This window comes from Bos grunniens, chromosome 1 (genome assembly GCF_055505025.1).
Source record: "Bos grunniens cultivar Pamir isolate PY7600 chromosome 1, Bosgru_T2T1.0, whole genome shotgun sequence".
Classification (NCBI taxonomy): Eukaryota; Metazoa; Chordata; class Mammalia; order Artiodactyla; family Bovidae; genus Bos; species Bos grunniens.
The window spans coordinates 83,950,264-83,964,822 of NC_141165.1; the positions used below are offsets into that span (position 1 = coordinate 83,950,264).

At 52.3% G+C, this 14,559-nt stretch overlaps 1 protein-coding gene across 2 annotated transcripts; it reads left to right on the forward strand.

Moving 5' to 3' along the window:
- The first annotated feature begins 7,434 nt into the window (after window positions 1-7,434).
- Window positions 7,435-9,933, forward strand: HES1 (hes family bHLH transcription factor 1). Of its 2 annotated transcripts, XM_086320306.1 has the most exons (4): window positions 7,435-7,779; window positions 7,920-8,015; window positions 8,251-8,338; window positions 9,006-9,933. In XM_086320306.1, exons 1-4 carry the CDS (start codon window positions 7,672-7,674, stop codon window positions 9,554-9,556), a joined length of 843 nt encoding a protein of 280 aa, XP_086176432.1. In that variant the 5' UTR covers window positions 7,435-7,671; the 3' UTR covers window positions 9,557-9,933. The 2 variants fall into 2 exon arrangements, with proteins under 2 accessions (XP_086176432.1, XP_086176442.1); XM_086320316.1 differs by lacking the exon at window positions 7,920-8,015.
- Window positions 9,934-14,559: the final 4,626 nt, after the last annotated feature.

A 14,559-nucleotide genomic window follows, 5' to 3' on the forward strand; every position in this document is an offset into this window, starting at 1 on the left:
TGACTTGCCATTTCTTCCTCCAGCGGATCTTCCCAACTCAGGGATTGAACCTGAGTCTCTGGCATCCTCTGCATTGGCAGGAGGGTTCTTTACCACTAGTGCCACCTGGGAAACCCTCACCAGCTCTCTACCACTTGGGAAAAATTCATTTTTTTTCTCACCTCTCCATCTGCTATTCTGTGTAGCCCCTGCGCAACTGACTGACTTTCTGTCTCCTGAAACTTAGAAATCAAGATCCCTTCTTTTCTGGAGCTCACAGGGTGGTGAGCAAATTCAAGAGGGAATCACGGTGCAGCAAGCCTGGCATTTAACAGTGCTGTGTGCTGGGCATAGTCTGTCCTATGGCCGCACACCAGCAGGTAGCTCTGGTCCTTAACCAGAAAATTCATCTCTGGTGGTAATGTTAGTCACTTGCTGTAGATGATGTTTCAAAACTTTCTTACAGATATAGCAGGGCAGGTTTCTGGACTGGTGAGCAGGAAACTTGAGCCTAATTCTGGCTTTCTCTTCCCTTTCTGGGGAGGCTGTTAAACCTTAGTCCAGTCACTTCTTCCAATTTTCCCATGCATTCAATCAGTGGACCCATTCAGCCACCTCTTGGTCCTCTTCCTCTGTCTCCCTCAACCCTCTCTGTAAGCTGAGGAAAATAAGCAAGGATAATAATGACAGTGACTTTGATTTAAAATATGCCTTATACATTCATCTAGCCCTAAGTTTTATCCAAATGATTCTCCTGGCTAGCTGAATTGTTTTTGTTTTTTTGAGGAATTTGATCTGATGTCAAAATTTGAACAGCATGAGCAAGCCAAACAAATGCATGTCCCAGGAGTAAAAGGGCTAAGACTTCATCCCACCTTCCTGAACCTTCCAGAGGCCCCCAGGGGCATCAGGCCCTGGGTAGTTCTGAGCCTTTCACACACAAGTGTGCAAGTCAACATCTGTAACATCCCTCGGGAATGCCCACCTTCATCCCTGGGCTTGAAGGCTTGCCTCACTGCAGCCCTGCTCAGAGGGTAAAAGGTTAGCTGAGAGCGCATTTAGAGCCTGCCTGCCATGACTGCTGTGGGAGGCCAGGCCAAATGTGGGAGCTAAGCTGTTCCCAGTGCCCAGCCCCCACCCTTTGGGAAAGGCTTTCCTGGCAACCCTCCTCTTTCAGGGCCCATTAGAAAAGCGCACATTCCCTTGGTCCCGCTGGCTGTAGTCAAGTTTTCCAAGGTGGGGTCGGGGGTGGGGGTGGCATAAAGTATTACATTATAAGCAAATGCTGAAAGCTTCTATTTTTCCATCTTCACCCCTAGTTTGCAGTTCAAGGTCCTAGCTTGGCCAGAAACCAACTAGGCAGTTTTGTTCAGGAGCAGCAACTTATTTTTATCAAAGATGGAATGTAGAGTTGCGGTTGTTTCAAACGCCACTGCATGGCAACCAGGACCCTCACTGCAAGCATTCCTGAATCCTCTTCTATGGGTAGACACTTGGCTTTCTTGCCTATCCCTTTCCCCATCCAAATGCTGAGTGCAGAGCATCAAGTGCCTGGAAATTCAAAGTATCTTTATCACAGCGTCTATTTTAAATTCAAGTTCTGATGCTGATCACAACTCTATAAACCCCACCATCAATTTCCCAATGCCCACCTCACTGTGGTATGCTGGAAAGGGCTCTGAGCTGGCTTCTGGCCCCCACTCTGGCCCTGTGTTGCTTGAGCCAGGGTCTGGCCCTCTCTGGGCCTTCAGAGTACCCACTTACAGGTAGGCATAGATTGCCTCGATCAGCTTCCTCAACCTTTTTGGGCCACAAAAAACTTTGAGATTTTGCTAAAAGCTATGGACACTCTCCTTGGGGAAAAAAAAAAATGAGGCATTTGTTCATTGATTCAAAAAGTATTTATTAAACTTCTGCATGGAAAGAATTCCATTTCAGGGCTTTCACAGGCTCCCTGGGGGTTCATCCATGAACCTTAAGGTCAGAAATCCCTGTGGTGAGCTCTGCTGCCATGAGCGCATATGGACTCTTATCTGGAAGTACCATAATAATGATTCTAGTAAAGGATCACAAAACCACCAGTCAGGCAGATGCCAGAAGACAGAGGCAGCCAGGCAGTCATTACATTATGCAGGTGATGCCTGGCTTCCCTCCCCTTCTCAGTGCCCCCACCTAACACGCTCGCGGGCAAACACGCGTGCACACCAAGCCAGGAATGTGCTGTTTCTGGGCACTTGGACTGCAGAGAGCTGGCTGCAGCCCTACAGAGACAAACATCTCTTCTATCCTGGTCTTTATTTTTCTCACGGTCTCTGAAAGGGCTGCGATCAGGTGATAGGTGTGGGACTGCTCCCTATACAGGTGCGGAGCAGGTATGGAGGGGAGGGGAAAATCCGCCTAGTGTGTACTTACTCAAAGCTCTTTCAATAGCCTTCCCAGGATAGCCCTTGGCAGGGCAGCTACCACGTCCCTGGCAGGCTGCAGGGAATCTGAGTGTGAGAAAGTCAGTCAAGCGGAGGAAAAGAGTGGGGGAAAAAAGCTTCAAGTCCTCAGGCAAAATACCTTTTTTCTTCTTCTCTCACTCTTTCTCCTTTCTTTAGCTTTAAACAAAACCCACAGACCTTTATGATACCCAGGGACAAAGGGGAGTCTCACTAGAGATGTGGTTATTTGTTTTATGGTTTAAAGCAAACAGGTGATGCAATAAGATGGAGAAAAATCACCCTTCATGGGGCAGAAAGGGAGGAGACAAACACAGCAGCCCCTGATTGTGATGCCCCTGGGCATGATACAGTGGGCAAGATTCCTGGTGTCTTGCTTGTCTCAAAGGGGGATCAAAGAAGTGACATCCTGTGATGAACAAGTTTCAATTTTCTCTGTGCTTTGGAGGGGGGAGGAGACAAGGAAGATGGAAAAATGAAGACTTTTTCTAAGAAGAGCTTTCCAAACCGAAAAGGTTCTTCTTGAGTGTAGGAACTTGATTCCCCATTTGAGAAGGTGTAGAGAGTCTCCCGTTGGTACTATTTTCACTGCCCAGGATAAAGATGCTGAAAAACAGTTTCTGAGCCCATTTGCAAGGAGACTTTCTTCTTGAATGACTGGGATGAGGGCTAGGATGTCACAGGTTTGTTTGTTTGTTTATCTGGCCTAGAAACAAATTCATGGCAAAATTTTGACCAACTATCTGAAAATATGTGTGTGTGTTTAAACTATTTGCTCATTCTACCAGTGTAAGCACTCCTAAAGTGGCAATAAACGGGTTGTTGATTAACTATTTGACCAGTGAGGCTTTTTTAGGCACTGCAGTGAGACCATAACTTGACTATGTTCAACATTCTCCATGCACCTTCAGGGTGCCAAATTCCAAGGAGAGGACAGAAATGGGAGAGAAAAAAAGGTTCTTTTTTCTGGAAGGGACAGTGGGTGGTATACCCGGTTAGTTAATTAGGGCCCAAGAGCAGACAGCATTCAATGTCATAGAAAAGTTTAATAGAGGAAGTCACTGGCTCTCATAGATCTGGAGGGAAGCCAGAAAGGGTTAACAAGCTTCCCAAGGAAGATTTTCTTTCCTTGCAAGAATCTGGGTCAGAGTATTTATGCAGTTTTTAAAAAGTCAGATGCTGAGCAGAAGCATTTTAAGAAGCTTGAAAAGTTTGCATAGCAGAAAGCCAGGTAACTTCACAGGCTCATCACCTTTCACCAAGAAGATGTCAAACACACAGGGAAACTCCACTTTTTCAAAAGCAACAGACAGTTTTCTGTCATCATCACTTTTCCATCTGCTTAAAATAAGAAAGAAAAGCCCTACCCCACTGGCCCAGGTTGCAGTTCAACAAAAGAGGCATTGTTCATCATTTCTTCAGAATGTGGTGGGACACAGCCCACTCTGCAGTGTGTTAAGAACACACACAGACACAAACACAATTCCCAGAGAGGAACCCAAGGGGCGAGAGTAAGTAAACTCAGCCTGCAATGAGGTACAGATTTGGCTGCAGATTTGAGGGCTATTCTGGAAGATGAAAATGAGGCTTGAAAGGTAAATAAGGTCCCAGTCACAATGATTCCTGCGTTAGATTCCAGGTTGTGGGGGAACACTGCAGTAAAGGGTAGCAGGTTTCTGTAAAACTTGGATCACTGGACAATGTGCAGTCAACGCCCAGGTGCTTCCGGGTGTCAGTCTACACCTGTTACCTAGGAACCTCCTTTACTGCCTTGAACCTCCTAACTGGGCCCTCTGCCTTCAAACTTTGCAAATCACTCTCCATTCTTTTGCCAGAACCATCTTCCTAAAGGAGAACTCTGATGTCTCTTTTCTGCTCAAGAGCATTTCACAGCTCTCCATTGTGTAAAGGTAAGTCTTTAGCAAGATGTTTAAGGGACTCAAGCCTCCTCCTCCAGTGGCTTCTCACACTCTTGCCTGTCACACAGCCTGGGCTCTAGACCATGTTCCTTGAGTAAAGACCTCAAGTTTCAAAGTCTAGGCTGTTGATGCCATAGGTACCGTCATCCTTTCCAGCCCCATGACTCACCACATCTCCAATGCCCCAATCCTACCCATTTTTTAATATACAAAGCATAGGCCACCTCCTCCAGGAAGTTTTTCAGGATACCCCAATTTATGAGTCAATCAATTATCCTAAACCTTCACAGCATTTTACTTTTATCTAGACACATAACTGTCTCTCTTGAACCTAGGATCTACCAAAGGAATATACGGGAAAACAGGCAGATGTCAGCTGCACATAAAGGTACAGTATCTCTCTGCCCTAGGCTTCCTGTGGACAAAAACTATTAATATTATATTCATCCCTGTCCCTCTCCCCCATATAGACCACCAGTAGTGTTGCCCATACAGACGTGGTTCAGCGTTTCTTTTAGGTTCTCCTGATCTTTTGGGCCATCACCCAAGCTCTAAGAGAAAAGAATAGTAATAGAGGAATGCTTCCATCATCAATCAGAAAATCAGTCTGTCTGCCTCCAGAGTTGACCATCAGTTCCTTGGAGGCTGCCACTGTATCTCTCGTGGTAATCCCAGGGTTTAACACTGTGTCTGGCACAGAGCATGCGTCCTGTAATGAAAGAAAGAGAGGGGCTTGCCCAAGGTCACCCAGAGCCAGGAACCGCTGAATCTCATCCGGGACCAGATCTGGTGAAATCGTTTACAACATTATCTCAGTGGGGAGCTCAGAGGAAGGAAGGAATGAAGTGACTGAGAAATGTGTGCCAGGCCTCCGGCGGCCTCTAAGCCTGGAGGACTGGGAGGGGGTGGGGTGGGGTGAGGGCCGACATCAAACAAGACGCGCTCGGCTCCTGGGCTGCCCCGAGCCGCCCGAGCAGCTCCCCGAGCTCCCGGGCGGCGGGAAGGGAGGAAGGGGTGGGGGCGCGGGGGCTGGCGACCCGGGCAGGCGGGTGAGCGGGAGGGAGGCGGCGGGGGCGACGGCGGCCGGCCGGGGCAGTGCGCGTCGCCCGCCTTGCGCGGCAAATCCCCCAGGGAGGCCGCCGCCAGAGCCCTGGCGCTCCCGGCCCGGCGCCCGCCACGTGGCACCCGGCGGCGGCGGCGGCGGCGGCTCCTCCCGGCGCGCGGCCCGGCCAGCCGGCAGCACGCAGCCGCCCGCGCCGCCCGCCTCCTCCCGGCCGCCCGCCGGCGGCCTCCCGGGTGCAGCGAGGGGGAGCTGCCCGGCCTCCCTGGACTCGGAGAGAAGGCGGGCGGCGCGAAGCCGCTTTAACCGCAGCCGCCGAGCGGAGGCAGGAGGCTGACCCGGCCGCTTCCTAAGTGCGGTCAGGCATCTCGTGACCACGGCGGGCGCCCGGGGCCCCGCGGGGGGAGGGAGGGCCAGGGCAGAGAGCAAACAAGAAGGCCCCCACCCCTCCCCCGGGCTGTTGCTAGTGAGGCTTTCAGCGGAGTTAAAACCTCAAGCCCGAAATCAGGGGTGGAGGGGGGTTGGAATAATTCCCCACTCTCCACCCCAGGGCGTGCGCTCCCCGCCCGGAAGGGCTGACCTTGGCCCGGGGGTAGTTGAGGTGGAGGGGGGGGGCGGTTGGTCAGCGCCTGGGCTAGGCTCCCAGCCCGCCGCCCCCTCGGATTCCAGGCCCGGCGGGGGCCGGAGGAGGGGGGGGGCCCGGACACACACACACATACACACACACACACCCCACACGCAGCGCGCGCCAATGAGCCCAGGCCAGGCGCAGGGGGCGGGGTTTTCCCAGGCTCGAGCACAGCAGCTGCTATTTACCTTCTTGGCTTCTCCTGGGGACCAGGAACCAGCCCCCGCGCTCCGCCGCCCGCCGCCGCCCCCCGCCTCCCTGCCCCCGGGGCGCGCGCACACACACTCACACACACACGCACACACACACATCCTCCCGGCCCGGCCGCAGTCGCGGCGGCAATAAAACATCCTGGCACGTGCTCCGGCTCCAGGCGCGCCCTCGCCGGCCGGCTGATGTCAAACTGCAGCTCGGCTGGTGTAGCTCTTAAAGGGCCCGCGCGCGCCGGGTGCCGAGGCTGCCCTGGCCGCCCGCGGGGCGGGAAGGAGGGAGAGGCTGCCGCTCGGCAGGCCGCCTCGGCGCGCTGCAGAATCGAGAGGCGGCGGGTGGAAAGGGAAAGGGTGGCAAGGACGTGCGTGCGTCCTTGAGGCATTGCCATCAAAGCCCCCCTTGTTAATCTTTCATCTGAAACTCCATTTCCTTTCTGCTCAGTTGGAAATTATTCTGATTGTTTCCTGGGGAAATGCGGGGTCCAAGGCCCCCAACTTCAGAGGAGAAATGAGGGACGGACCGGGGGAGGGGTGCGGGGATCGAAAACCACCTTGCTCTGAAAAATCTGCAAATGTAAGATGGAGGCACATTTTTCCTTTTCTGCATGCAAAAGGAAAATTTTTTGTCCTTTTTTGCACGGTCAACTTTCACCCCCCTCCACCCCGAACGTGCGGAATCTGAGAGGGAAATCACTTAGGTCTTTTCGTAACTCACACCCTGACTTACACACATTCCCCCGTTCTAACCACTGCATTTATAACCTTTAACCCCTGTCCTTCTAAACCTTTTAAAATATATATATATTTCAAATGAACTTATTAGTGGCAAAGCAGCTCTGTTACATATGAAAGGAAATAAAGAGCAAAGGCCGAAGCCCCAAGAGAAATAAACTAGACTAGAGCAAACCCTATGCGGAAAAATCCTTTCTAAAGCAAAGGCCAGCAGGGAGAGTAGCAAAGGGTTAAAATCCTTTTGATTGACGTTGTAGCCTCTGGTGCCCCGGGCTCAGGCGCGCGCCATTGGCCGCCAGGCCTTGTGCCTGGCGGCCAATGGGGGGGCGCGGTCCACGAGCGGTGCCGCGTGTCTCCTCCTCCCATTGGCTGAAAGTTACTGTGGGAAAGAAAGTTTGGGAAGTTTCACACGAGCCGTTCGCGTGCAGTCCCAGATATATATAGAGGCCGCCAGGGCCTGGGGATCACACAGGATCCGGAGCTGGTGCTGATAACAGCGGAATCCCCCGTCTACCTCTCTCCTTGGTCCTGGAATTGCGCTACCGATCACCAAGTAGCCATAAGATATTATAATAAACCCTCAGCACTTGCTCAGTAGTTTTGAGAAAGTATAAAGTAAAAGGGACATAAGCAAGACAATTTTTTTGTGTGTGAAGAACTCCAAAAATAAAATTCTCTAGGGATTAAAAAAAAGAAAAAGAAAATGCCAGCTGATATAATGGAGAAAAACTCCTCGTCCCCGGTGGCTGCTACTCCAGCCAGTGTCAACACGACACCGGATAAACCAAAGACAGCATCTGAGCACAGAAAGGTAAGGGCAGTACCTGTATTTCCCTGCACCCCCAAGAAATTAAGTCGGGGTTGGGGGCTCCTTTCTCCCTTAAAATCGCGGGGAGAAATGGCAGGTCCCATGGGAACTCAAGCGCTCTTTTTTAAAATTTTTCTTTACAGTCATCAAAGCCTATCATGGAGAAAAGACGAAGAGCAAGAATAAATGAAAGTCTGAGCCAGCTAAAAACACTGATTTTGGATGCTCTTAAAAAAGATGTAAGTGGGTAATTCTGCTTTTTTTTCTCTCTCTCTCCCAGGTATTAAGAATGAAATCCCCTTGCCTGCGGGGTCTTCCCTGCCTGCACTGCATTCTCAGAGGCGGGAGAGCTGGGCCCCTCTAGCCGAGGTCTAGGGCTGTCGCCGCCGTGGCCGGGGGGAGGGACGGACCCCCACCATTCCGAGGCCTCTGGCGAGGCTCTCACTTTCGTCCTTTGCCTCCTCTTCTGTGCAGAGTTCGCGGCATTCCAAGCTGGAGAAGGCGGACATTCTGGAAATGACAGTGAAACACCTCCGGAACCTGCAGCGGGCACAGATGACGGGTGAGAGCGGCTCGCCGCGTCCCCCTCTGCGGGCGTCCCTCTCGCCCCGCGGTGATTTCTTCCAGACTTCCGCTCGTGGTTGTGAGAGGCATTCAGCTACATTTTACTGCCTTGGCTCACTCTTGCGTTCCCACGGTCTGGGGCTTATTTATAGCCACAACTCCAAGTTGTTACTGTTCCGGAAAGGGAGGGAGAGAGGTTGTAGTGGCGAGGGCGGCGGACGGCGGGCGGCTTGGCAGTGGGGGAAGCAGATGGGAGGTGAAAAGATTTAGAACCGTGGTAGTTTTTAAGCTGCGTGGAGCCTGGGGTCATGTAGTTTAGCACGCCCTCCTCGCCCGCTACATAAGGGGATATAAGGCTCGGATGGTGCAGAAGAGGGGGAAGGGGCACTATCCAAGGTCACATCGCTCGGGGGTGGGGAGGAGGCAAATTTTAGGCTGCAGATCGGGTTAAATGAAGCGACAGGGAATGAAGAGGGAGCGTCTCGGGGTCGGTCGCCAAGCTAGTGTGGAGAGGTGGATGGTTTTTGTAAACCCAGCCTGCTACCCAGAGGCAGTTCCGCGGGCGGGTGGTCAGGGAGGCGCGCCGCGGGGACCTCCCAGGGCGGAGGCGGTGGCTTCGGGGCCAGGGCTGTTCGGTGACCCATCCGTCTCCTTCTGGCCCGCAGCCGCGCTAAGCACAGACCCGAGCGTGCTGGGGAAGTACCGCGCCGGCTTCAGCGAGTGCATGAACGAGGTGACCCGCTTCCTGTCCACGTGTGAGGGCGTTAACACCGAGGTGCGCACCCGACTCCTCGGCCACCTGGCCAACTGTATGACCCAGATCAACGCCATGACCTACCCAGGGCAGCCGCACCCCGCCTTGCAGGCGCCACCGCCGCCCCCGCCAGGACCTGGCGGCCCGCAGCACGCGCCGTTCGCGCCGCCGCCGCCGCTCGTGCCGATCCCCGGGGGTGCGGCGCCCCCTCCCGGCGGCGCGCCCTGCAAGCTGGGCAGCCCTGCTGGAGAGGCGGCTAAGGTGTTTGGCGGCTTCCAGGTGGTGCCGGCTCCGGACGGCCAGTTTGCCTTCCTCATCCCCAATGGGGCCTTCGCTCACAGCGGCCCAGTCATCCCAGTCTACACCAGCAACAGCGGGACCTCGGTGGGCCCCAACGCAGTGTCACCTTCCAGCGGCCCCTCTCTCACGGCAGACTCCATGTGGAGACCGTGGCGGAACTGAGGGGCTCAGGCCACCGCTCTCCCTAAATTCCCCAAACCATCTCTCTTCCCTCGCGACGATAAACAGGAACTTGGACCATGAGAGAGAAGGGAGGACTTTTGAGATTAAGTGGTTACTTTTTTTTTTTTTTTAATTTCTAAAGTTACTTTTTTGTAGAGAGCTGTATTAAGTGACTGACCATGCACTATATTTGTATATATTTTATATGTTCATATTGGATTGCGCCTTTGTATGATAAAAGTTCAGATGACATTTCGTTTTTTACACGAGATTTCTTTTTTATGTGATGCCAAAGATGTTTGAAAATGCTCTTAAAATATCTTCCTTTTGGGAAGTTTATTTGAGAAAATATAATAAAAGTAAAAAGAGTGAAGGCTCTTATGTCTTAGAATTGATTATTTCAGAATATGTAAAAATGAAGGTCTTGGCAGAATTTGAATTACACATAATCTGAGAATTCAGGAATTGGCCCCTTTTGTTATTAAAAGAACATTTAAAAAACCCATCAAGGGTTTTACCATGGCTCCTTGAGCTAAATTCCATTTAATTTGTGAGAACCCATCTGTTATGGCTTCCTTGGCCAATTTGTGGTCAGTCTCTTAAAAGATTTCAAAAACCTTTTTAGTTGCAGGTGGGTTAAAGTCATTCAGTCCTGGTTCTCATACTGGCTCCTGAGGAAGATGGAAGGGGGCTGAATTCATGAAGTTAATCAACCCAGTACTAGGTCCCCACTGCACATTTAAGGGTGGCTCCTGCAGCACTAGTGCCCTAGGGTATCTCACCAGCATCCAAGTAAAAACAGTCTTCATAGCTGCAGCTCCAGCCTTCAAGTGTTGGAGTCTTTCTCTAATTAGTCAATCCTTGCAGCTAGACATTTTCTGTACCAGCACCTAAAAGTTTGAAATGCCTCTCTGCACCCTCTTCAAGCAAGCTGAGAAGGTCAACAGATTCCTTCTGCCAAGGAACAGCTAGTTAGACTCCCAAGTGGAGCCCCAGTCCAGATGATTAACACCAGACATATGTTTTTGATAAGTTTCTGTGCTTGGCTCTAATAGAGAAAGCATGTGGAGGCCGTCCTGGCAAGCACACAGGCCATCTTCCCCTTTTAATACAAACAGCAAGCGACCCCTTTGCTTGGTCATGCCCCATTTCCAGGCAAGATGTGGGCTCCAGATAGAAGCAAAAGGGTTGTCTCGGGTTTCAGCTCACATAACCCTCCTTAACAAGTCCTAACTCAAAGCGGACAGCTTTAAACTGTGCCAGGATCTGCAGGGAATTTCTTCCAAATCCCATCACAAAGGCTTGTCAGATTTTGTCAGATTTGGCCAGGTGTTTGACTGCATCCAGGTGTTGGGGAAATGAAAACCACGAGCCCTGCGAGACCAGACACATCAGCCGCGCTGTGGGTCTGGCGGGCGCGCCCTCCTCCCGCACCGCCGGCCAGTCCTCCTCCCGGCCCGGCCCCTCCCGCTAGCCTGCTCTCACAGCCCCCACCCGCCTTTCTCTTAGAAGGGCTTCTGGGAGGAGAAGGATGAGGCGGGAGAGATCAATCTTTGAAGCTTTCCTAACAAAGATAAAGCCAACGATTTTCTGTCTTATTTCAAAAGCTTTACCTCTCCCCTGCCTGGCTGGCCTTTCCCACAGGCCAGTGTGGAGAGCGGCTCTATCACTGGAATGATCTAGCAGACAGCAGTCAGTTTTCTACTCAAATACCTTCCATCCAGCTTCAGATCTAGAGTGAAAGGTTTAAAAAATATTTTAAAGATTTTGGCTCCTACTTGCCTCATTTTGCCTCTGTGAAAGGTGCTCAACATACCTTCCCACCAAAGAAATAGACATACACACACACCCTTCTTTATCATATCATTTTTCTGCCATTTCTCTCCTGTTTAAACACAGACATAATAACAATTGTTCTTTTAAGACACAAGTGAAGCTCAAATGCTTCACTTGGTAAATCTGTCTTCTGGCTCCACCGGAAGTGTCCTGGTAGAAATAAGGGAGACAACAGGATCTCATTTTTATAAAAATACATTTATATTCTTAAAAATTGACACACACACAGTGCAATCATTAAATCAACTCAAAACTCAATCTCTTCATCTTCCCTGTGCTGAAGGGGAACAACTGAAAAAAGGGGATTTTTATTACTATTAAAAGTACACAGATATTGAGGGGAGTGATAATGTTAAAAGACGTAAACATTTGTTCGTTTGAAAATTGTAGTTTGAAAGTGGTCTTTTTTTCCCCCGAAATTTGGGTTTAAACTAATAGATGAGGCATTTCCGTACAAAACGAAAAGAAAAGGGGGACCCTGGCCCTAGTGGGGATTTTCAGGCTCTTATGCCGGTTCTGCCGTCAACCTCACTGTATCTCTTTGGGTGAGTCATTTCCCTTCTCCGGGACATTTCCAAGTCCGTGAAAAGAGTGTATTTACTTCCAAGACCCTGTACTCTCCTGCACCCAGGCTCTTTCTGCAGTAATTAGCTGGGGGAGAGGAGAAGCTTGAGTTTAGCCCACATCAGGATCCTTCGGGCCAGAACTAATTACACAATCTTGAGTCGCACCCAGCAGCCCCTCTCCTCCGCCCCGGGGCGGTGCCGGTGGCTCCCGATAAGGCGCGGCTCCAATCTCCGTGTCCGGATGCGGGCTGCCGGCCTTGCCGCCGCTTGCATTAGCCTCTCAATGGAGACCCTCCCGGGCTCGGGCCCCCCGCCGTGCCCGGCAGCATCCGGAGCTGGAAAGGCGCTGAACTGGAAGCGGGGCGGGGGGTGGTTGGCTCTCCTAGGTCTAGAGTCGGGATCCTTCTCTAAGTAGCGAGTTGCCGCGACTGGGAGGAGTGCCCCCTCCGCGCGCCCCATTCCATCCCACGTGTTGCTGGAGTGGGGACCTAGGGGTTAAGCTGGACCCCCTCATCGTCACCGCCGTCCCGGGAAACCTGTCATTAAAGTCAATTAACTTTTCCCACACCCCTTGGCCGGTAACAACCCGCTGCTAGCTTCCTCCCAGGCTCCTAAGTGCAACCAGATGGGCGGCCAAGCTGCCCCCGCCGCGCGGCCGCCGGGGCCGCCGGGGGTTCCAGGGAGGCCGCCGCGGCTCGCGGCCCGGGCGGGGAGCAGGCCGGGGCGGCCACGCCGGGCCAGCCCCGGCGGCCCTGCGGCCAAGGTGGTTTGCTTAGCAGGCCCGGCTGCTTTCTGGCAGGAAATGAATAGCTCCCAGATGAGCTCAGGCAACCTGAGAGGTCGTGAGAACGGCGCGAACCCCCGCCTGTGCAGCCGGCAGCCTGCCAGGCCGCGGGGGGAGCGGGCGGCGGCGGCGGCGGCGGGAGGCCGGGAGGCCCGGCGGGCGGTGGCGGGGGGAGAGGGAGGAGGGAGCCGCTGACACACGAGCCCGCGCCCGCTCCCGCTGACAGGCAGGCAGCCGCCCGCGCCCGGCCGCCTCCCCCGCTTCCCCGCCCGGGGCCCCAGCGCCTCCCAAGCAGCAGGCCCTTAGCCGCAGAAACGCGGCCGCCCGACCCGCCGGGCCCGGGGGTGGGGCCGCCTGCCAGTGTTTTTCCAGTTTCCCCGGTAGCTCCGGGCCGCATTTAGAAGCCGGGAAACTGGGCCGAGGCCAGTGTCGGGGCAGCAGAGGCCCTCGCGGCCGCCGGAGCCCTGCCAAGCGGCAAGCCAGGCCAGGGCGGGTGGGGGCCGGCGTGGAGAGCGGCCGGGCCAGGGCGGCTCAGCCCACACCGTCGTCCCAGACAAGATACAGCCGCCCGACGGCATCTCGCGACTCCTTAAAACAAATGATTCTAATCTCCGAAAACCGTAGCACCTACTGAGTGCCCAGCAAGCCCCCTGCAAGCGCTAAAAAGATAACATTAAGACTCACTCACCCCCTGCCCTCCCAGAGCTCTCAGTTTAGCTGGGGAGATAGACAAACACCCAAGTAATTCATCCCAGGCCTGATGTGGGACATGCCAGCAAAGTTTCAACAAAGGGCACCTAAGAACAAAGAGATGGATTCTGATTGGAGAGTAAGCCAGGTAAGGTCTTCAGAGCGTTGGCACCTGAAGCCGAGACCTGACAGATGCGGTCAAGGAAGAGAAGAGATGGGAATGGGAAGGGAAACGCAGACAGAGGTAAATGTGTAAGTCCAGTTGGGGGAATTCCAGGAAGTTTGCCATGGTTGTATTGAAATTTTCAGGTATATGAATTGGCTTGGAGGCCAAAAACTAAAGCCAAAGCACATGATCTGGCTTCAGGTTGCTGAGGTTGTAAGTCCAGGCAAATTACTTCTCTGCACCTTCTTTGTACCATAAGGTGGTATTTGTACCTCCCCAGGTGATATCTCATAGGATTGTGAGGATGAAATGAGTAAATGCAGGCAAAACATTTGGAGTGGTGCTTGGCACATAAGCCCCCAATGTGTGTTAGTTGCTCATCGGTGTCCAACTCTTTGTGACCCCATGGACTGTAGCCCACCAGGCTCCTCTGTCTATGGAATTCTTGAGGCAAGAATACTGCAGTGGGTTGCCATTTCCTTCTCCAGGGGATCTTCCTGACCCAGGGATTGAACCCTGGTCTTCTACATTGCAGGCAGATTCTTTACCATCTGAACCACCAGGGAAGTTTTTTTTTCTATTAGCTTTTCCCATAAAAATGTGTCGATAAGGCATCAAAATATAGAACAGGAATATTATTCCTTAAGGGGGCAGGAGAGGGTAAAAGCCATATCAAATTGGTTTCAGAAGCAGAATCCTGTGTGACAAAAATTTTAAATTTTATTTAAAATGAAATAAAATTTTTTCATTTTAGCGAATACCTAACAGATACTCAGGGTCAGGGATGAGATACAAACCCTAAAGGAAGGCTTCCCATACACCACATTTGTGAAGAACAAATAGTCTCGAACACAGAGTTATTCTTCCCTGTGTCTCTTCCATAATTAGGGCCCATATGATTATTTTCGTACAAATATTGTAGAATCTTGCAGAATCAAATAGATATTTCCCTTGAAACTCT